The 22,072-nt window shown below is 39.8% G+C and overlaps 1 protein-coding gene across 3 annotated transcripts in view; it reads left to right on the top strand.

Annotated features, from left to right (window-relative positions):
- The first annotated feature begins 758 nt into the window (after positions 1-758).
- The window catches only part of LOC149200730 (F-box-like protein), a 72,069-nt gene continuing 50,755 nt past the window's right edge, over positions 759-22,072 (top strand). Inside the window, exons 1-2 of one of the 3 annotated variants that reach the window (XM_089402782.1) lie at positions 759-1,124; positions 1,602-1,769. In XM_089402782.1, coding sequence (XP_089258908.1) covers positions 1,011-1,124; positions 1,602-1,769 — 282 coding nt within the window. In that variant the 5' untranslated portion in view covers positions 759-1,010. The remainder of the gene's footprint in view (positions 1,125-1,601; positions 1,770-22,072) is intronic. The other 2 variants (XM_089402783.1, XM_089402784.1) reach the window with 2 other exon arrangements.

Genomic DNA, 22,072 nt, shown 5'->3' on the forward strand with positions numbered 1-22,072 from the left:
ATATAATAAAATTCAATCAGTGCAATTTTAAAATGTCAAACTTAATATATTATAAATGTTTCAAAATCTTCTTAATAATTTAAAATAATTTTTTCTATATGAGTATTTTTAAATTGATACCATTGTATATAACACAATTTCATTGTAATAATTTTTTCAATGAGATGAAATTTATATAATTATATATAATACACAATTTCATTGTAATAATTTTTTCAATGAGATGAAATTTATATAATTATATATAACACAATTTTATTGTAATATTATTTTATTGTAATATTTTTTTTAAAGATAGAAAAGATTTTTATTTTTATTTTGATGTATTTAGTTTTTTTTGTGAAGCTTTAAAATAAATATTCCAAATTTTTCACAAATTTTTTGCTAAATAGATTATCCTAAGAGTTAGTATTCAATGTATATTTTCCTTGTTGTCTTTGAAGACCTCACATTTTAAAATGAAATGTTTTTCTGTTTCCACTTTTCAGGAAGAACAAAAAATACATACTATTTCCTCCGGCACTTTATTTGACCTTTTCCAACACCTTTTTTAATAATAATAATAATATAAACTTAGAATATAGTAATCCAATAGCAACACATAACATCCATGATTCTTTTCCCACTTCATTTGGTCCTTTTCCAACACCTATTTTAATAATAATAATATAAACTAGAATATAGTAATCCAATGGCAACACATAATCTCCATGATGGGGCTCACATCATTTCCCCCTGTAGAATATTAGATGTCGCGGAATAAATCAATCAATAAATAAATGCTCACGTGTAGAAAGGAGCACCTGTTGCCATCCATGTTGGCTTCCTTGTCACAAATTCTCTTGAATGAGATTCTGAAGAATCTTTAACTTTGCCATAGGCAGTGGTCGCCGATCATTACATTAGTTATACTCAGGAGACCTTGTGAATTATAAGGCCATCTACTGAAACCAGAGTTTGCCACTTTTGAGGTCATATACTACAGACCAGTTTGCAGATTATAGGATACTATGAGTCAAACAACTGCAAGCACTGAAGAAGAAGACGCGACAAGCTCTTCATGGGCTTTCAATGACGAATATCTACCCAATGATGTGGCTTTCTATATTGCATCCAGGCTTCAGGTAGCGATACTTAGATTACCAATTCAATTTTTGTTTCTATTGATGATGATGATACAATTTTCATGGAGTTTCTCAGACAGATTAATATTTGAAGAGCAATTGATTTTTTTTATTTCCATGTGAGGAGATTCTATTGAGGGGATTTTAATTTTGGATAATTGACTTTTTATTGGGGTTGCTGGGAATTTCTGAAAAAGGGCAGAATTTATGTCTTGTTTGGTTTTGGGGGGCTCATATTATATTGTGATAAACCAGACGAATTGGGTTTGTTGTTATTTTTTTAGAGTTGTATTATGTGTGGGCAAAACAAATTTCATTGGGGTTGTTCAGATTTTTTTGGCTGGGCTGCATTGCTTTGGGAATTACAAAAATAATTGAGACGGTTTGAGGACTTTTCACTGTTTTTTGGATGTTATATATTTTTGGAAAATTCAATTTTATTTGGGCTTGTTCAGAAACAAATGAGTAAATTCTTAGCAGGTTCCAGAGCTTTGTGCATTGGGTTCTTGCTCTGTGTTTTGGAAACAACTATGTGCATCAGATCTCATATGGGTTTCACTGTCAAAAGAGAGATGGCCTACTCTGGACTTATCTGAAGATTCAAAACAATCAGAAAATGCAGGAAATTGTGACCATCCTAAACTGGTACCCTCTTCTCAGAATTGACCTCTGCTGTTTTTAATTAGTGTTTTTTTGGTACTCTCTTCTCAGAATTGACCTCAGCTGTTTTTAATTAGTAATTTTTTTTTCTCATTTTTACTGTCCACTAAGACCAAGGTGGGTCAATGTTATTAAATGATGATTTACTTAACTGTCTATATTAAAGTCATATATCGTAATAATTATCCTAGTTCTTCAAGTCCTTTCGCTGCCAGTAGGTGTTGGAGAGGGCAAATTATAAGCACGATGCAGACTTTCTGCCCAGAGCCTACGTGACAGGTATTCTGCCTGGAACCTTGCAAATGCGAATAGTTCCACCTGCCCTGCCTGTTAGGTCAAGGTTATGAGCAGAAAGTCCGTATAATGGATATTTTTCACTGTTGGAGAGACCTGTTTGTTGTTTTTCTATGTTGTATGGGTACATCTGGGTGTGTACAAGAACGAATATGGTGAGGACAATAACTTTTTAAACAAGGTGCCCAAATTGGTGGAACTGTGAAATGGTTTGTATGGACTGACTGGACCCGTGATGTGTAAGAATTCTTTTTCATGGTTCCACCCCTGTTCATGAATTCTTTTTCATGGTTCCACCCCTGTTCATGACTCTGGAGAGTTTGTCGACACAGACGATGGTTTCGCAGAGTGGATAATGCTGGCCATCATGATGCAGGTATGGGTATGGATGCACAATAAGGAAAAAGAAATTTTGAACAACAGGATCAGTGACATGACATCAATTTTCATGAAGAGGTCATTAGGTGCAGCCTAGCCTGATATAATTACCTATGTAACCATGAAATTTCTTTATTTGGACCATTCTTTATTTTAGGTAGACTTCAAAGGTGATTGGACCACATGTTATAACCTTATTTTTTCAAAGCTAGGCTGAGCCTAAGCCACCACATGTTATAAGCTATGAACCGTTTACAAAGTAAACATTCTTTTATAATTCCATGTTTGAAGCGGAGCGAACATGCGTATGCTCATTGCCATTATAGATCAAAAAGATAACGGAGCAGGAATCCACTGGGGAGAAAATCCTATATATTCCAGTTTATTTATGACTGACCAAGCTTTGCCCTTTACTTTAAAATTTTAAATTGTCCCATGGTAAACTTGTGATTTTGGCATGACCATTCACTTGATAAATGTTCCAATAGGGAATAAAATTTGGATTTTATTTTTGTAATTTAGCTACTTATTAATATATGGAGGCAAACTGCAACAAATGTTAGCTGCAGGCTATCCATGAAGGAGGAGGCCCGCAGCTAGAAAAAAAACCGATAATGTCACTTACTAGCTGTCAAGGACAGCCACTTATTAACTGTGAACTAGATGATCAAGACCTCGCAGGGTCTGTACTTGAAGGAACTAACATTAAAGAGACAAAACCAGCATAAAACTTGAGCAAACTGGAGACTGGGGGGTGTCTTCATTGTTCAAGGTGGAAATTGTGCCTTCACAGTGCTTCATCTGGACAACTCCCTCTGCTTTGACCTCCTCTTTCATTTCTCTGCTTGGTCAGCATCGCCAACCTCAGTCTTCACCTCCACCTCATGGACATCACTACAGGCTTTGGAACACCTGATAGCATTGTTCATAGTGTCACACCTGCTATCCAGCTGTACTAACTTATTGTAATATTTTTTGTCACGATCATCCACCCTTTGCAGAATTTCAGATTTCTGATTGCCTCTACTTTCAATTGCAAAGGTCACCAGCCCCTTGACCTGCTAATACAGTTGTAGCATTTCAGCATATTTGGAATCTTTACTCTTGGAGTGACTGGGGTTAGGGAACCAGAACATTAGCTCTGCCTCAATGGTTGTATCTGGAGTTTGTCCCTGGTTCTCCCTTACCATTTTCTTTATGGCTTTCACCTCTAACTTATAACCTCTGCAGAGAAGCGAACATGATATGTTAAATGTTTCTGCAGCAACCTGTGCAGGGCTTGGCTTCTTCCTTCCACAGACCTCCCTTTCTCCCCAAGGTCCCAAATTGCTTGCACTTATGTGGACACCCTCTGCGGGCACTCTCAAAATCTGACATGGCATAAGGAGCGAGCTTTCGTAATGTCCTCTAGTAATTAATTGCCCAAGGGAGGACAAAGTAGGCCATCCAACCCCATCGGATATAGTCAATTATAAAGGGCGAAACCCATTATTCAATGGTTTTAGGGCAACATTGGTTAAATTGGCGTAATTGGAGGAAAATTTATGAAGGAAGCAAGAAATGGGGCTAAATGGAGGGAAACTTGTTAGCCCCTCAAATTAAAATTAGGAGAAGAGCCCCAAATGGAGTCTATAAATAAGAGAGAGGAGAATCATTATTCTCATCATGGTTGTTGGATATTTTTGTTTTCTGAGCTGAGGCTTTGAGTGTTTTAAGACCCCATTTTCCTTTGATTGGTTTATGTGGTGAAAGATTCCACCCTACCAAATCCCCTCTCTCTATTTTGTTTGGCATAACATTTTGAGGCATCTTTCTTTGGTTTTTGTGAAGCAAGAAGAGATTTTGTGGGTTATTTGGGTTGAGGAGACATTCTGCAGCATAAGTCTAGGGCAGCGAGGTAGTTTGAGGCATCTGGGGAAGCAAAAAATTAAGTTCAGACCTCTATTTGAGTCAGTGGCCTTCCTTCTCACCCTTGTCTATGGTGTCGTGGCTTGACTGGGAGAAAATATAGGGCAACAAAGCTCTCCTTCTATGGCACCATAGCCTGGTTGAGGCAACTCTAGGGCAGCGAAGCCCTTACCAGAGTAGCAGATTGGTTGTTATGTGGCATTAAGTTCTGGATGGGCGCTTCTAGGGAAGCGAAGCCCTCATTTTGACAACAACAAGGTTAATTAAGGGACAAATATGACAACAAGGCAATTCAATGATAGCACTTGGGTCCGAGACATTCCTAAGGTAGCACATTAATTCTAGGCTAAACCCTTCACAACAAGCCCTCTGGACTAGATCTTCATATTTGGCAGCGGATTGATCTAAAAGGGAACTTTGGGGCAACAAAGTAGCTTTAATGCATTTCCCGAGGTAACATCCAGGAAACACCCCTCTTGGATTGATTTTTGTGGTAGAACGAGGGTATCCAAGATAACACAAATTCCTTGGAGTCCTATTTGAGTTGGCGGAGGCCTCAATGTCTATAGCAGTGTGGTCATTTGGAGTTAGGCTGAGAGCGAGGAGCATCCTCAAAGTGAAGATTGGGACTGGAGGAAAGGTCTCTGAGCTGAAAGCATCCTCCCTGGGACAACAACAGGGCCCATTAGGGCTACCTAGTCGCAACAGGACAACAAAGCAATTGAGTAGTAACAACAAGATTGTTAGTTGTTGTTGATAGGGTAGTTAGTGTTGATATTGTTACCAAATTATTGAGGTTGTACAATAAACCCTATTGGTGTAACAACCCAAGGAGTGAATATTGTAAGTTGTAACTTGATGTGTATTGTTGAAAATCATTTACTTGTATACATTGTTGTGTTTTCAATATCATCTTTGTTGAATTAAAAGATACTGTGATGCTGGAAAAAAATTTGTCATGTGTTCTTTAACTCCTAAGGGAGAATTTCCTTAAGGGATATTACAATGGTATGAGAGTTGGCTCTTCGACCAGTCTGTAGGGTTTATTTGAAAAATGGATTAGTTAGAATTAGTTTCCCCCTTGGGGAAGGAGTACATAGAGTTTTGGCGGAAGTGCAAAGAACATAACAAGAATTTGGCAAGAAGGATATAAGAAGTTGAAGCATGGGCGAAAGCACACCTAGTTCATTTTACATGGCTATGCCCTCCTAACAAGAATCAAACAGGTGCCCGCAAAAATCAAGCAAGGGAGAAACAAAAGGAAAATATGCTAGACCACACAAAGTGTCTGACAATTGAGAATTCAGGGCATGTTGCAAGTTATTGCATATGAAAAAATTGGCAAAGACATAAGCGAGAAGATGAAAGGAAAAGAAATGGAATAGGCCCCCTCTTGGGTATTAGGTTTTAAAAATTCTTTAGATGCAAAGAAGCTAAACAATATGAGCGATGTTCCTATCAACGTTACTTGTGTTGGAAATGTTGAACCTAGTCAATAGGGTGTTGGGGAAGGAAAAAATGAGAAAACAATGTCCAAAGTAACAAATTCATTGACACTTCAAACAATGGAATTTAGCATCCAAGGTAGGATGATGCATTACATTTGAATGGCAATGGGAGCTCATGTTCCAAACAAGTAGAAGAGTGCAATGATCTTTCCACTAGCCTAACATCACTAGAGAAAGAGAAGATGTTGCTCTTTAAACAAACTAGGAAACTTAAAGTTGGTGAATCAATAAATATTGGAAATACTGAGAGAGGGGGGGCGGGGTGAATCAATATTTCATAATTTTTAAACAATTTAAAGATCATAGAACATTTTTTTTTGGAAGCGTGGGAGGACTTTTTCATTCATTTTCAACAAAAGCAGGTTACAGCCATATTCAAGGAGTTCAGTGGCTTCAACTTGCCCATTGGGAAACCAGGTTTGTTGGCCACTGAACCACATTATAAGTGTTAATTTTGGGTATGTTCTATGCTTAGAGCAATTTATTTCAATTTTCACAATTAGCTCAATATCTTTTCCAGATTAGCAATCACATCAACATTAAGTAAAGTGCAGATAGAACATAAACATAAATCGCAGAAGACAAGCCAAGACAAGAGGACACAAGATGTGGCACTAGCCAGGGACAAACCCCAATGTCGAGAAACCCTTGATCAATTCTTCTTATATGTTCTTCAATAGTTCAGCAGAGAGAGAGAGAGATAGTACATTTACAACAGAAGTCAACACTTTGACTTATCTAGATAAGAGCATAGATCATCTCTAAGAAGATGATACATGAGATCAGTTGAAGACATGCTGCTTCAACTGATTCTCCAAGGTGACTCCTTCACCTATCATTGTGCTGCATCTCGTCATCATGCTGCACCTCACCGTGCTGCACCATGCTGCACCCATCATCACTATGTTGCATCTCATCATGCTTCACCAATCATGACTGTACCATGTACTTGCTGCACCAAGCATCATTGCTGTCCCAAGTACTATTGTTGCACCTAGCTGCACCATGTACTTGCTGCACCTTGTTGTTGCTGCTATCCCATTGTGCCATTGCTGCACAATGTCATTGTTGTCCCATCATAGTTCTGTCCCAACATGCTGCTGTCCCATCAATGTCATTGTTGTCCCATCATAGTTCTGTCCCAACATGCTGCTGTCCCATCATTGTTCTGAAGCTGATCATGTTGCCACATAGCTGTCCCAAGTGGTATGTTGAACCATGTTGACACACAACATGTCTCATGTGCTTGCAGCACCATGCTTGCCTTAGCATTCCTTTGCTGTCCCATTTACTATACAACTGTCCCTTGCCACTGTTGCCTAGATATATAGGTGTAGCTGTTGTCCCTAACAGTCATGCTATACCTTGCTGTTGTCCCCTTAGCCTTGCCATACCTGCTACTGTCCCATGTGTCTTAGCAACACCATGTAGCCCAGTTGTCCCATTTATTTGCATAGCTGTCCTGGGCATGTTTGAGTCCTCAAACTCTCATGCTGTCCCTGTTTTGAGGGTCACCTACAACCCACCTTTTCAGCTGTACTAGGCCTGCATCTAGGGCACCATAGGTTAGCATTAGGGCTCTCTTTAGACTGCATTAGGGCTGCCTTTAGGCTGCGTTAGGGCTGCCTTTAGACAGTGTTTAGGGCTGCCCTTTAGACATTGTTTAGGGCTGTTCTTAGATTGTGTTTAGGGCTGCCTTTTGGACAGCGTTAGGGCCTCTCTTAGACTGCATCTAGGGCTGCCTTTTGGACAGCGTTAGGGCCTCTCTTTGCTATGACAAGATTCCTCCAAGACTGCGGCTAGGGCATGCTTCCTTGACAACATTTTTGACTTCTTTTTTGACAGCGTCTAGGGCTAGGGCATCTCCTCTAAGGCAGCTCCCTTAGTCTTCTTTCCTCCAACGTCTAGGGCTTCCACTCCTAGATTTCTCTTCTACTAAAACCCAAGACAAGTGGAGAGAAATCAAGATAGAAGTGTGTGTGAGAAATGACTCTCAAGTCATCTCGTTTTATACTAAAACGTTGAGCACATGTGGGGTTTATTTGGTTGTTGGTCGACCTTGACGAATTGTCTTATAAGTTATAACACAAATAAATTCATAACTCCATGAATACTTATCGGAATTGGATGATCTTTAGATCAATCCTACACCTCTCGATGAGAGGGATCCAAGAAAAATATCAGCTATCATAAATAATATGACCCACATGGAGTTTGGCCCTAGTTGCCAATTTTAACAATAAACCATCCAGAAACAATAAAGTTATAGTTTGTCTGACAATGCGTTATAAGACTGAATGTCTTGAAACCATCTACAAGCTAAATAACTGTAACATAAGAGCATAACCAACATATTTACCATAGAAAATTAAACAAAATTGAAACCAAATAGAGTCAAGCATATTGCTATTCATCAAAGGAATCCACTGGAGCTAGATCCTTTGCACTTGAACCCGGTAATTCAGACTGAGGAAGACACAAAATGTGTTTCTCAATGCGGCTAAGATGGACATTTTGCCGCTGAATTTGGAACTGGATAAGTTGAAATTTCGTCTGGATTTCCTGAAAGCGAGGATCAGACTTGACGAAGTTAAAGATCATAGAACATTAACATAATTACAATAAAGAATAATACACAGGGATTTACGTGGAAACCCTATGTGGGAAGAAAACCACCGAAACTTATCTAGATAGTTTCAATTTGTTTACAAGATGCAACTTGATGGAGGCTACAATCCCCTAGTTTACCAGCACCCATTGGAAGGAGGCGGCGACCTCCTGAAGGAAGCTACAACTTCCTTGTCTAGTACCACCCTGCCACCCTTACAATTTAAGATAAGAAGAAGAATCTTATGGGCTCCCATACCAGGGATAGTGACCCACTTACAATAGCATTCAATCACTGATACACCACTGTTGTCTCAGCTAATACATGTCCAGAACGCTGTCTTCGAATCTATTGATCTAAGATTGACTACTATAGATTTGTTGTTTATTTCATTAACCCTTCACCTTAATCATTGCAATTACAATACCAACAAAAAAGAATCACACCTCAGATCAATTTGGAGGAATTCTGTAGATCTTACTTTGATTCAAGAATAAGGCCTGATTTTTCCTTCTTTTGCAGCCCAAGGAAACCCTGTTTTGCTGCTAGAACAAACCTAGACTTGTCCCCTAGCCTACGACCTTATCTCCTCTCTCATTGCAGCCTAAATAGGCTTGACTCAGCCCTCAGTATGATTCAAATTTGCCTCAGAATAGGCCTCAAATTCTGCCTCAGGATTGCCTCAAAGTAGGTCGAAATTGTGCCTCAAGAATGGTTGAATTTTTGCCTCAGAAATGGCTTCAGTTCAGCAACCCTTAACCTAAGAAACACTTCACATCACCACAGTAAATAAAAGGATAAGAATGAAAACAAAAAACCCTTGAAAGGCCTCTGCTTCAGATAATCAATTCCACCCTTAGCCTCAGAAATATCAGAGCAGTTTACATGAAAGATTATACAATAATGATATGTTGAGAGGGCATACGAGTGCCCTATTTATACTTGAAAGGGGGGCATAAAAGGAGAGCCAACCTGCCCTAAAAAATATCAAATTTAATTTAAAAATACCCTCATAATGAGGTCGACCTGAACTCTTTCTTTTAAAATCATTCTCAAACATAAAACCTCCTTTTAAGGGTTGATTTAGTCAATGAAAAGGGTGAGAGGGAGGCTCCTTTTGCAACTGCCAAAACCCATAATATTTTTCAAAGTCCAACAAATTTTCATTCAATTTTTATGCCAAATTTTAGACCAAAACATCATTCATTTTGGGGCACCAAACTTCAAACTTGAATATCTCTCCAAGAGGACCCACGAGGCGTACCGCCTATCAAACGAAATGTCGTGACGAGGGCTACCAATCTAAACTGGCCTTGCACCTAATTCTTGACGTTTGCATGCATATTGTCAAACAAGTGCACCAGATCAATAGCCCATTCACATCAATGACAATTTCTTCCTACAATCTCCCCCTTTGTCACCGATGTTAACACTTATCCTCCCCTTGACATCATGCTTTCCTTGTCTCCATGCTTCACTTCCTTTCTCTCCCCCTTTGACATCAATGACAAAGGGTGACTTGTTTCTTTGGAGATACTCCCCCTGAACTAATGGCACTCAATAGGAATTTTGTCTTCTTACCCTTCCCTTTTTTGTTGTCAACTTGTCCCTAAGGCTCTTTTTCTTGGCTGCAATTTTCTTTCACTCTGCTTGGTCTAGGATGTATATGTTGTTTGGTCTTCTTGTAGCTATTGCAACCAATCTTCCTGAGTCTTCTTCTCTGATTTCACATTTCTGGGAATTAAACAAGAGATTATACCCTTGATCACACATTTTGTTGACATTGAGAATATTGTGCTTCAAATCCTCAACCAACAAAACATTTGTTGCTTTTACATGTTCACTTCCAAGATTTACTACACCTTTTCCAATTATCTTGACGGAGGAGTTATCTCCAAATGCAACATTGCCACTTTTTCTTTTTAGGCTAACAAATTTGCTTACAATTGTCCTTCGACGAGTTTCCCTTCTTCTTTGGGAGTCGAGGCCGTTGGTGCTTTGTGCCATAGGTTTGGTAAGTTTCATTTAGTTAATTGTTTTGGTAATAATAATAATAATAATAGGATTGATATATTAAGTGTTAAAAATTGTAATATTAACTATAATAAAAATAAAATTCAAAATTTTCAACATTTTGATAAAGGCAATTATACAGTTGATAATAGTATTAATAAGAAATTTTCTCTTGATAGTAGGTTTGTTAACCTGAATAATAATAATAATAATAGCAACAATAGTAATAATAATATTAATTCTCTTAGCAATAAGGTTGTCAACCTCTCGAGTTACTCCTTTGCCCCCCCCCGGTCTATAGCCTCTCGAAGAAAGGATTGAATTTTTCCCTTGCTCCTAGGAAAATCCCGATGGAAGATATCATGTGTGACATTGAGTTTGGGATTAGGGACTTACTGAATAACACTAAGGATATAATTCGACAAGGCTACGCTGTCATCCTTAGGAAAGCTAAGCCCCCTAAGAGCAATATCAGCAAGGAAGAGTTCGATGCCCTGAAATCCTTCAACAAGAATCAGGATATTGTTGTCCTAAAGGTCGATAAGGGTGGGGTCGCAGTAATCCTTGATAAGGAGGATTATCAAAAGAAGATGTTGGATCACTTGTGTAACAGTGGAAGCTATAGAAAGCTTAGCAAGAACCCCTTGAAGAGGATCTCCAAAAAGATTGCTATTGCCATAAAGTCTAGTAGCTCGGTTGGCTCTTTTAGCCACAAACTTATCGAGAACAGCCCCATCACTCCTAAGATCTATGGGTTTCCAAAGATCCATAAGGAGGCCCCCCCAAGGCCCATTGTCAACACCATAGGAGGGCCAACCTATCTTCTAGCTAAATGTTCAGCCCTAAAGCTTAAACTCCTTGTTGGCCACATAGAGTCTTTTGTAAAAGACTCTTCATCGTTTGTCAATGAGTTGAAGGGCATGAATTTTGATCCCGGGGAAAATTTGGTTAGTTTTGATGTAGTTTCTCTGTACACTAACATCCCTATTGATGGAGCCATTGAGGTCATCAACTGCCTCACTGACCCTGACACTGCTAAGTTAGTCGAGATCTGTCTTACTTCCACTTTTTTCTGTTTTGAAGGGGAATTCTATGAGCAGACTTGTGGTGTAGCCATGGGCTCCCCCCTGTCCCCTATTATTGCTAATTTATTTATGGAAGAATTTGAATCAAAAGCTTTGGCCTCAGCCAGTTTTAAGCCAAAGCTTTGGAAAAGATTTGTGGATGACACATGCGTCATTTGGCCGCATGGTCAAGGAAAGTTAGATCTCTTCTTCCAGCATCTCAACAATCAATCCAACTCCATAAAGTTCACTATGGAGCAGGAAGTTGATGGTTGCCTTCCTTTCCTTGATGTCCTTATTTCAAAAAAGGATGATGGTTCTTTCTCTCACCAGGTATTTCGGAAGAAAACTCATACTGAGCAATATCTTCATGCGAAGTCTCATCATTTCCCGACTCAAAAGTTAGGTGTTCTCAACACGCTAGCTACTCGTGCACTAAGAATTTCTGACGAAAACCACCTTTCTATAGAGAAAAACCATCTCCTTGATGTTTTCGTTAATAATGGATATAGTAGACATCAAGGGTGTAAAGCTTTCCTTAAAGCTAGCCAAGGTCCTAAGGTTAAGAAAGACCCCTTTAACCAAGTTTTGAGGGTGCATCTCCCTTTCATCTAAGGGATCACTGACAAGATTGCGAGAATCCTGAAAAAGCATAATGTTCCCTCATCCTTTAGGCCTCTTAACACCATCCGTAGTTCCTTAAGGTCGGTTAAGGACCTAGTGGGCCCCGAAGATATGAAAAGTGTTTATGTTATCCCTTGTTCTTGTGGGACCCCATACATTGGTGAAACAGGCCGCTCTATAAATCAAAGGATTAATGAGCACTCAGCTGACATCAAGCATGGGAGGACCCGCTCTTCAACCTTGGCGGAACATGCAGATAAGACGAAGCATCACATATGCATTGAGGAGGCCCAGGTTATTGCGAAGATTGCTCACTTTCATCACCGGAAATTTAGGGAGGCCATTGAAATTGAAAGGAGGCCCAACAATCTTAATAGGGATGACAGATGGAAAATCAACAATTGTTGGATCCCTGCCCTTTCCTCTTAGCCTTTCTTTTTCCTTGTGGTTGCTTTGGTCTCTTTGTTTTCCTTTTGTATTTTTAAATTTATTTATTTATTTATTTAATTCATTTTTTTTGGTTGATAAGTGGGTGAATCCTGAAAATCACTCTTACCCTGTGGGTAAGAGGCCACCACTGAGGGGCGTCCAAGCCGTCAAAGTCACCCGAGGATCGCACCCAGCCTGAGCCGCACCAGCGGAAACCATGCTGGATTTTTTGGTATCGGCGAGACTAGAACCAATGACCTTTGCTTACAGAGTGCCTTAACAACGTGCTCCTTCACCGACTGTTCTAAATCTCTTTGATATTTATTTATTCATTTTATTTTAATTTAGTTATTCATTTTATTTTATTTTTATTTATTTATTTAATTTTTTGTATTTTTTATTCATTTTATTTTATATATTTTTATTTTTATTTATTTTGTTTTTATTTTTGTAATTTATTTATTCATTTTATTTTACCTTTTATTTTTAATTTCCCCCCGGATTTAGTATCTCATTTTTGGCCCCCTTCCTTTGTTTCAATTTTGTCCCTTTAGTTGTTTTTCCGTTGATTTCTATTTTCTCCTTTTTTGTCTCCTTGTCTTTAGTTTTTATTTTTTATTTTTACCATTTGTAATTTATCTTTTTATAAGTTATCCCTTAGCTTATTTCCTTTTGTTCCTTAGTCTTTTTATGTTTTATTTAGTTTTTTTTTAGTTTTTTTTCTTTACCTTAATCTCGGTCAATCATAATTTGTTTATGAATTATATGTTTATTTATATGATTTTTAGTTTTTTCCTAGCCCTTAATCCTAGTCCAACTTATTTATTCATTAAAATAATATCTTATGTTTATTTTATTTAATTAATTATATTATTATATTGGTAATCCGTTACCCTATTTCTGACTTGGTCAAATGTAGTTGTTTTCAATTAGCCATTGGAAGAATTTACCTCTATTTAACTTGATGCCTTGATCTGATTCTTCATCTTGTCCTAACAATGAACCACACTGGTTGGTTCGAAACACATTGACAAATGAGTCTTTATGTGATTTTCACCAAAAAATCTCTAATACTAGATATGGATCACAAAAGCCTAAATTCGATCATCCCAATGTCTATAAAGATGAGATGGAGAAGGCCATCAAGGAACTGTTGAGGTTGGGCCATATTCGACCAAGCTCTAGTTTGTTCGCTTCTTAAGTAGTGATGGCTAAGAAGAAAGACGGCACCTTGCGGATGTGTATAGACTACCCGACTCTCAACAAGAAAACAATTGAGAATTGATACCCTATTTCTGGGATCGACGAGCTGATGGATGAGTTGAAAGGGGCCATATATTTTTCGAAGATTGATCTTCGTTCTTGCTATCATCAGATTTGGTTTCTGGAGCAAGACATCCTGAAGACAGCTTTCAGGTGCCACTATGGGCACTACGAGTTTTTGGTTATGCCATTTGAGCTAACCAACGCTCCTGCGACTTTCCAATCCTATATGAACCATGTGTTCAATAAGCAGTTGTGGAAGTACTTGTTGGTCTTCTTCGATGACATATTGGTCTACAGTAAGACATGGGAAGACCACTTGAGGCACTTGGACGAGGTGTTGGGAATTCTGGAGGAGGAGTTATATGCAAAGGAGTCCAAGTGTGAATTTGGCATGACGGAGATGCTCTACCTAGGGCATGTGATTGGTCATGATGGGGTTCAGGTGCATCAGGAGAAATTCGGGCAATCAATGAGCAGCCCACCCCAAAGAATGCTACAAAACTGAAGAGCTTCCTTGGTCTCTGCACTTACTACAAGAGATTTGTTAAGGGTTTTTTAGGGTTAACAATTCCTCTTACAGACCTCAGCAAGAAGGGAGCCTTCAGCTGGTCAGAAAAAGCACAGGAAACATTCAAGAGGATGAAGGAGGTGATGAGCACATGTCATGTGCTTGCTTTAACCAGATTTCACCTAGCCATTCATGTTGGAATGCGACCCTTCAGGGACAGGGATGGAGTAGTTCTTATGCATAATCAACACCCCATAGTGTTCAAAAGTCGTAAGCTCAGAGATTGAGCTGCACTATTCGATCTATGACAAGGAGATGTTGGCCATAATGCATGCACTAGCCAAATTCATGCAATATCTGATGGGGAACCGATTTAAAGTAAAACAGACAATAACAACTTGAGTTTCATCATGGAGCAAAAAGAACTGAGGGAAAGGCAACGAAAGTGGATAAGTAAGTTGCAGGCCTATGACTTCGAGATAGAGTATGTAAAGGGCAAGAACAACATAGTGGTTGATGCTCTATCAAGGATGCCACCCACTTTCTCACTCATAGAGATAACAAAAGATTGGAAGTCGCTGCTGTTGGTGGAGTATTTGAAGAACAAATTTGCTCGTGAGATTCTAGAGGGGTTGATCCATGATGACAGGTATCAGGTTATGAATGGCATTATTTACTATAAGGACTAGATCTATCTTGTGCTAGAATCAAAACTCAAAGAAAGAACTATGTAGGCAGCTCACAACTCACCCTTAGTAGGAAATTTGGGATATATAAAGACCTACAAGAAGATTAGGGAGAGGTTCCCTTGGAACGACCTCTAGATGGATGTGTTGATATTTGTGAGGGAGTGCAACACTTTCCAACAAAACAAGACAGAGCACACTCATCCAGTAGGGTTACTGTAGCCCCTCCCCATCCCAAAGTAGAAGTGGGAGTGTTTCCATGGACTTTATCACTGGCTCACCTTTGGTGCCGGGCAAAGATTGCATAATATATGTGGTGGTAGATCGGCTCACAAAATTTGCTCATTTCTTTGCCATATTGTCAAAACATTCAACTTCACAGGCGACTGAGCTATTTTTCAAGGAGGTCTTCAGATTGCATGGGTTGTCGAAGATCATTGTCAATGATAGAGATAGCAGGTTGATGGGCGACTTCTGGAAGGAGCTTTTCAGACTTGTGGGAACTCAGCTAACTCCGACCACCAGTTACCACACATAGACTGATGGGAAAACAGAGATAGTCAACAAGCGGCTGGAAGGCTATCTCCATGTTGCAAGAATTCCCCCCCCAAAGGATCAAGAGGTGGAACCGCGTCCCGTACGGATCTGCCACCGATCCTTCGGCGGAACTGCGTCCCGTACGGATCTGCCATCTATCCTTCGGCAAAATCGCTGATCCGAAAATCAGTTCTGCCATTTTTTGGCGATCTAGAAAAATGGATCTGCGGGGGCCTAATCCACAGCTCCGACTGCCCGATTCGCGGATCCAGAAAGGATCAGCTGCGGATCCATGGAGGTTCGGGTGTGTATCTGCCGCGGATCACAAGGCGATCTGAGAGAAGGTGGATGATTCACATGGTTTCGTGGGGTTTTTTTTATTTTTTGTTTTTTGAAATTTCAAACTGTTATGTGAGGAACTATGCTTTCTGAATACTCCCAACGTGCCCCTTGATTCTCCCTAGACGCTTCCTAGATGCTCCCTAATGGTAATGTTAAATTCTTAAAGTAAAAGTGACATTTTCCTTTATCTTTCATTTTCATCCTTTTACTTAAATTTTTAACATTACCATGAAATGACTCGGGATGTTTGAGAGGTTCCAACTTCATCAGACTTCATATGGAGAAAATAGAATTTTATATCCCATTCAAAATTCAACAGACTTAACAGTTTTCAGGGTCAATGGGATTGTGGTGTTTCATTGAATTATATCATGTATGAAGGCATGTGATTGGCATTTAATCAAGAGCATCGAGCCCTATATGTACTCCAGTGTTGGTGTTGTTGATTGTTGAACTCCTTTGTCATGGCCTTAACAAAAATGTACCCTTCACTCAAGTCAAAATCACTGATCAGGCATGTTAAGCTTTCTCTACCATAATATATGGCTTGGATTAGGCCGTTTGATCAAAATTGGGCAATGTTGACTAATATCCCTCTAGAATTGAAGTAGAGGGAGAGGCTAGACAAGAGAAGAGGAATCTAAATTCTAGATGGTTGATGTTGGAATAATTAATCATTGATGTACAATGGATGCCATATCTATCTTGATTTATGTAAAAATATGAATGTTTTCATGTCTTCTACAACTAATGAGTCAACAAAGAGTAAAATTTTCCGGATCGAAGATTCACAGAGGCAAAGGGAGTAGCGCAACAGTTTCCACGCAGAGCAAATCTTTAGTTGGGATGTAGTCACTTTTGCAGAAGTTGCTGGCAGAATAGTGTCAAAAGGAGAGGAAAGCACATACTGAGGGAATTCTTTACTTGGGGGATTTCTAGCCAAGAAGTTCAAATTTTCCCAACAGAGCAGCAGTAGTTGTGTGCAGGATTTCTCACTCCAAAAGGGAGTGCGAATAGCTGGGCAACAGCTGCGCAAAGGAGAAGAGGAAGAATTTGACTTTCTTCAGAGAGATGGCATAAGTTGGGTTGAGAGATCAAGATCGGTTGGACAGAGCCTCCAACTATGTGATTTGGAAGGCTAGAATTTCTTGTCTTCTAGATGAGCATGATCTCAAAACTTATGTCGATAGTGTCATAGTTGTACCTGCTCATGCAATTCCACTCAAGAAGTACAAGAAAGAGATGGCGAGAGCTAAGAGGTTTGTTCTCAATGGGGTTTGAGATCATGTGGTATCTCACATAACTGGCAAAGATACTGCCCTGCAGATGTCGGAGGCACTAGCTACGCTATACGAAGGATCTTCCGAGCAACGAAACATGTATCTTGAGGAGAAGCCAAGATGCACGAGGATGCAGAAAGGGGAGTGTGTAGACCCCTTCCTTACTAGGCTTCAGGATGTCCAGGATTAGTTGGCTTCAGTAGGATCAACACCCCAGCCTATAGAGTTTGTACGATTAGTGTTGAATAACATTTCTGAAGATTGGCAATTTTTCGTCCAGAGTATCCTGGGCAAAGAAAAACTGCCAAATTGGGAACGTGTGTGGGCTGATCTGCAACAGGAGGAGATGAGGCACTGATCTGGTGAAGACCACCATCAGTGGCAGCAACAGTACTGGGATGAAGCTAGTGAAGGAAGAGGAGGACGTGGCCCTTGCATCAAAGGGGCAACAGGAGCAATGCAAAAGAAAGGACATGTCGAAGATCAAGTGGTGAGCTGGGTCACTACAACACTCAATGTCCTCTTAGAAAGAAGGACAAAGAGGAGAAGCAGGATCAACAGGCCGCATCCATTGCGATCGACAGGATGTCCTCCAGATTGGAGAAAGAGTTTTGCATGATTGTCGAGACGCCTCCAGGGGTGAGGTGGGGTGAATTGGAGTTGTAGCCCCAGAGAGCTACAAGATGGGCGGGATTCTTGAGGAGGTCCACCTCATGAATCAGTACCTTGCTATGGGAGCCCAAGACATGTAGTAGCAAGATGGATCAGTGGCAGTTGGTGCAGTCAGGTGTTAGAGTGATAGATGCAGTGGTTAGTAGCAGGTCAGAGACTGAGCATCACAGAGCAGAGTTGGTAGCAGTGCAGTGTTCAGAGTCAGCAGCAGCGTAGAGGCTTCAATGACAACGTAGAGGCTAGCAGTAGTCAGAACTTGGGTGACAAATGCATCACACTGACCATATATGGTTCAGTATTTTGGATGCTTTTTCGTTGTAGTTGTTGAAGTTGTAGTAGCAACAGATGGAGAAGGTTGTAGTGCAGATCAATGTTTTAAAACTCCGACTCCGACAACGACTCAGCCAAGGGTCGACTCTGAATCCAACTCCGACTCGGTATCAACTCGGCCGGCTCGATTTCAATGACTCGGTCCTTGTAAAAAATACATTAAATATTTAATTTTTTTATAAAAAAACATAATTTTAAAAATTTTCGTTCATGTTTCCAAACACACAGCATTAGAATATAGATAGAAGACAACATATGATCAAAGCAGGCTCATGTATATATCCATTATATCAAAATGGCACCCAGTGCACTATCCAATACATACATGATGATGATATAGAGATCAAAACAAAAACACATAACCAAGGAGGCTAGAAATGGCCTCTACAACAAAAGTGAACCGTGACCAGTACTACTGGCTATTGCCAGAGGAGACGAGATCATGTGGATCAATCTCTGGATCATCATCAGAGTCAGACAGGGGGCCCCATGGCTCCTTCTCATCATCATCTCCAACCACAACTGTAGAAGTGGTAGCACTAGCAGGCTGTGTAGCAGCTGCAAGCTGAGATAGACGAGATATGTGCTTCTGTCGTGGCTCCACATAAGAAGCGCTTGCAACTGGAGGACTTAGGGCTGGCCCTGAGGTTAGTACAAGTGGATCAGGATCTGCATTCAACTGAACATTATGTTTGACTGATGCCTCCACCTGTAAATCCAAATCAAGATCCTCATCAGAATCAAACTCTGTTGGATGACTCTCCACCACCCAATCTGATGTTGGATCAATGTCTTCCAACACAATGGGATCAGAATCAGGTCTTTTGTTCAGCGATTGGTTGCGTCTGAGCCGGAAGTTGTATTGGACATAGACTAGATCATTTAATCATTTTTGATCCAAACGGTTTCTCTTCTCTGTGTGAATCCTCTCAAAGATGGACCAATTGCGCTCACACCCAGTAGCACTGCAAGTTTGACTCAAAATATGAATTGCAAACCTCTGCAATTCAGGACAATGGCTACCAAAAGCCTCCCACCATTGTGCTGCAAAAAACATAGGAGTGTAATGAGTTAGCTCAACAAAATTACAAATTATATCCAACTTTTAAATTATAAATGATTTAACGAAATAAGTATTAAGAATTTGAAAATTGAAATTTTTGTTTACTTGGCTCATTTGCTTCCCTTCCAATCTTTGCTAGGTTCTTCCCAAACGTACCTAAGGCACTGCTGAAGGTTGTGGCCTGTCGGTGTATCTCCAGCTGATCACACTCCAATGGGATCATGCGATCAATGCAGTCAATCAATCCATCTCTAACCTCCCCCTTCAAAACTCCTGTCGCCTTAGCTTCATAATGATACAATGGTTTCAAAAAATACCCAGCGCCATGTATAGGGCGATGGAGTTGATTTTTCCATCTTTCATCAATGATTGCCCAAATGGGCCCATACTTAGCCACTTTATCCTTGTATGCCCTCTTTATTTGCTCCTTTGCTTGATCCATAGCCTCATAAATGAAGCCCATAGCCAATCTTTCCCCATCCACTGACCGCAACACCTTAACCAATGGCTCAGCAATCTTCACAATATCTGCTGCCTCTCCAAAGTATTTCTTCATTAACTTTCTTTTTCAATTCTTTGCCTTCCAGTTTGTGAGACCACTGGCTTTGATTCCATTCTTCACTAGAAAAAATCTTTTGCAAGTTTCTATGTTGTGAAAGCATAGATTGCAATGTCAAAAAATGAGTAGCAAATCTAGTGATGGTAGGCCTAATAATATCCCTGCCCCCTGTGTGTTTCCTCATCAGGCTCAAAATCCATGAATGATTGTAGATAAATTTTGTTATGCTTTTGGCATGATCTACAATGTTTTTGACCCAATCTAATTTGCCAATATCTTCAAGCATGAGGGCTATGCAATGTGCAGCACATGGGGTCCAAAAGATGATTCTGTGCTTTTCCTCTAACTGTTTACTAGCAAGAACATAGTTAGAGGCATTATTTGTGATGACTTGAACAACATTAGCCACCCCCACCTCCTCAACAACCTCATGCAATAGCTGAAACAACAATTGCCCATCTTTTACATTATCAGATGCATCAACTGATTTTATAAACATGGTTCCCTGTGGGCTAAAGATAAGAAAGTTTATGATGGTACGGTTTCTTTGATCAGTCCATCCATCTGACATGATGGTACATCCTGTTCTTGTCCATGAATCCTTGAAATCTTGCAAATACTCATTAATGGAGGCAGTTTCTTTCTGCAAACGTTACCCCCTTATCTCATGTATAGTAGGGCCTTTGAACCCTTTTCCAACAGCATGTATGGCATCAAACTTAGGCTCATAATATGGTGAACGGGAAGCATTGAAGGGGATATCAGGATCATACCACCATCTAGCTATGTAATCACAAGCAGTCTCCCTCAATTCTTTCTTCCAATGGTCATCTAAAGTGGGCTACAAATGACTTCTACTAGCTCGAGGACCATGTGCATCTGATGGAGAGGAGGGAGTAAAATAACTTTTGATATTCATATCACCCTTTTTCATTTTATCCTTTCCCTTTTCTTGAATAGACTCAAAAGAGAGAGGAACATATCGGAAGGGGTTGGATGCATCAGTACAAGGGATAGAGGAAGAACCCTCAAAATCAAAATGGGGGTTGGTAGCCAGCATTTTTTGTATATTCCTCTTCCTCTCAATTTCAACCTGTCTAACCTTATCTTCTTTAAACTTCTCAAAGCTAGCTAACAAATCCTTCCTAATCTCCCCAATTTCTGGTGAGGTACATGAAGTAATTTGGCCTCTAATCCCCGCCAAGTGTTGTTACAACATATTAATGCCTCCAAGACCTTCCTTAATTTTCCTATGGAAAAATTTGCAATGCATTTGACTATCAACCATTTCAACATATGCCCAAGCAACATTTTTCACTCTAGGTGCCATTTTTTGACTTGGAAATGAAAGCAAACAATCTGAAAATGAAAACAAACAAAAAAAGCATTGATTCAATGTTCGTTTCTTTCAGAAAAAATAAAAAATAAAAATAAATAAATAAATAAATAATAAATAAGAACCAGTTTGGAGTCCTCTAAAAGAAGGGCTGCTTTTTCTAACCCGGCTGGGGTAATGCGGGCTCGGTCGAGCCGGTCGAGGTAATACCGAGCCAACCGAGTTGTTAGACAACTTGTCTGGCTTGGTATTAACCCGGGCGACCAAACTGAATCCAAGGCCGAGTCAAATTTTTTTGGCCTGGCTCGGACCAACTCGGCTGAGTTGGTTTCGAGCGGGGCGGTTTTGAAAACAGAGGTGCAGATGCAGTGTTGGCAGTAGTTCAATAGGACCAGCAGTAGCACAAATGCAGCAATCAAAGTTGCGCAGTGGTTGGTGGGCAGCAGTAGCCAGACATCAGCAGCGCAGCAGGAGATGGTGTAGAGATAGAGTGATGCTTCAGTAGGTTGTAGCACTAGAGCACATTCCTCGCTAAGAGGGAGTGTTGATTTCTGTAGCATCGGATGTGCTCTAGCCTCGACATTTTACAGAGAGGCTAAGACACATGCATTCTCCAATACCTAGAAATTGTTTGGGAAAATTCCACCTAGAGATGGTTTAATTAAAATAATAAACTTTTTTAAATGGTTCCTAAGTCTAAACTTAGGAAATTTGGTTAATTAAAGGGTATTAATTAAATCTGGTGTGAATCTTCTAGAAGAAGATGAGGTTCAACTCCCAGTTAATCTTAGCCTTCGGTTATGTTTTAATCTTGGCCGTTGGTTCCAACGAGAGACTATAAGGAGCTTGATGGGCTCTTGGAGAACACATTGAGATGGTGAGA

This window comes from Pinus tabuliformis, chromosome 2_1, assembly GCF_031772625.1.
Source record: "Pinus tabuliformis cultivar Carrire ecotype Pingquan chromosome 2_1, CPIR1, whole genome shotgun sequence".
In the NCBI taxonomy this organism is placed as follows: Eukaryota; Viridiplantae; Streptophyta; class Pinopsida; order Pinales; family Pinaceae; genus Pinus; species Pinus tabuliformis.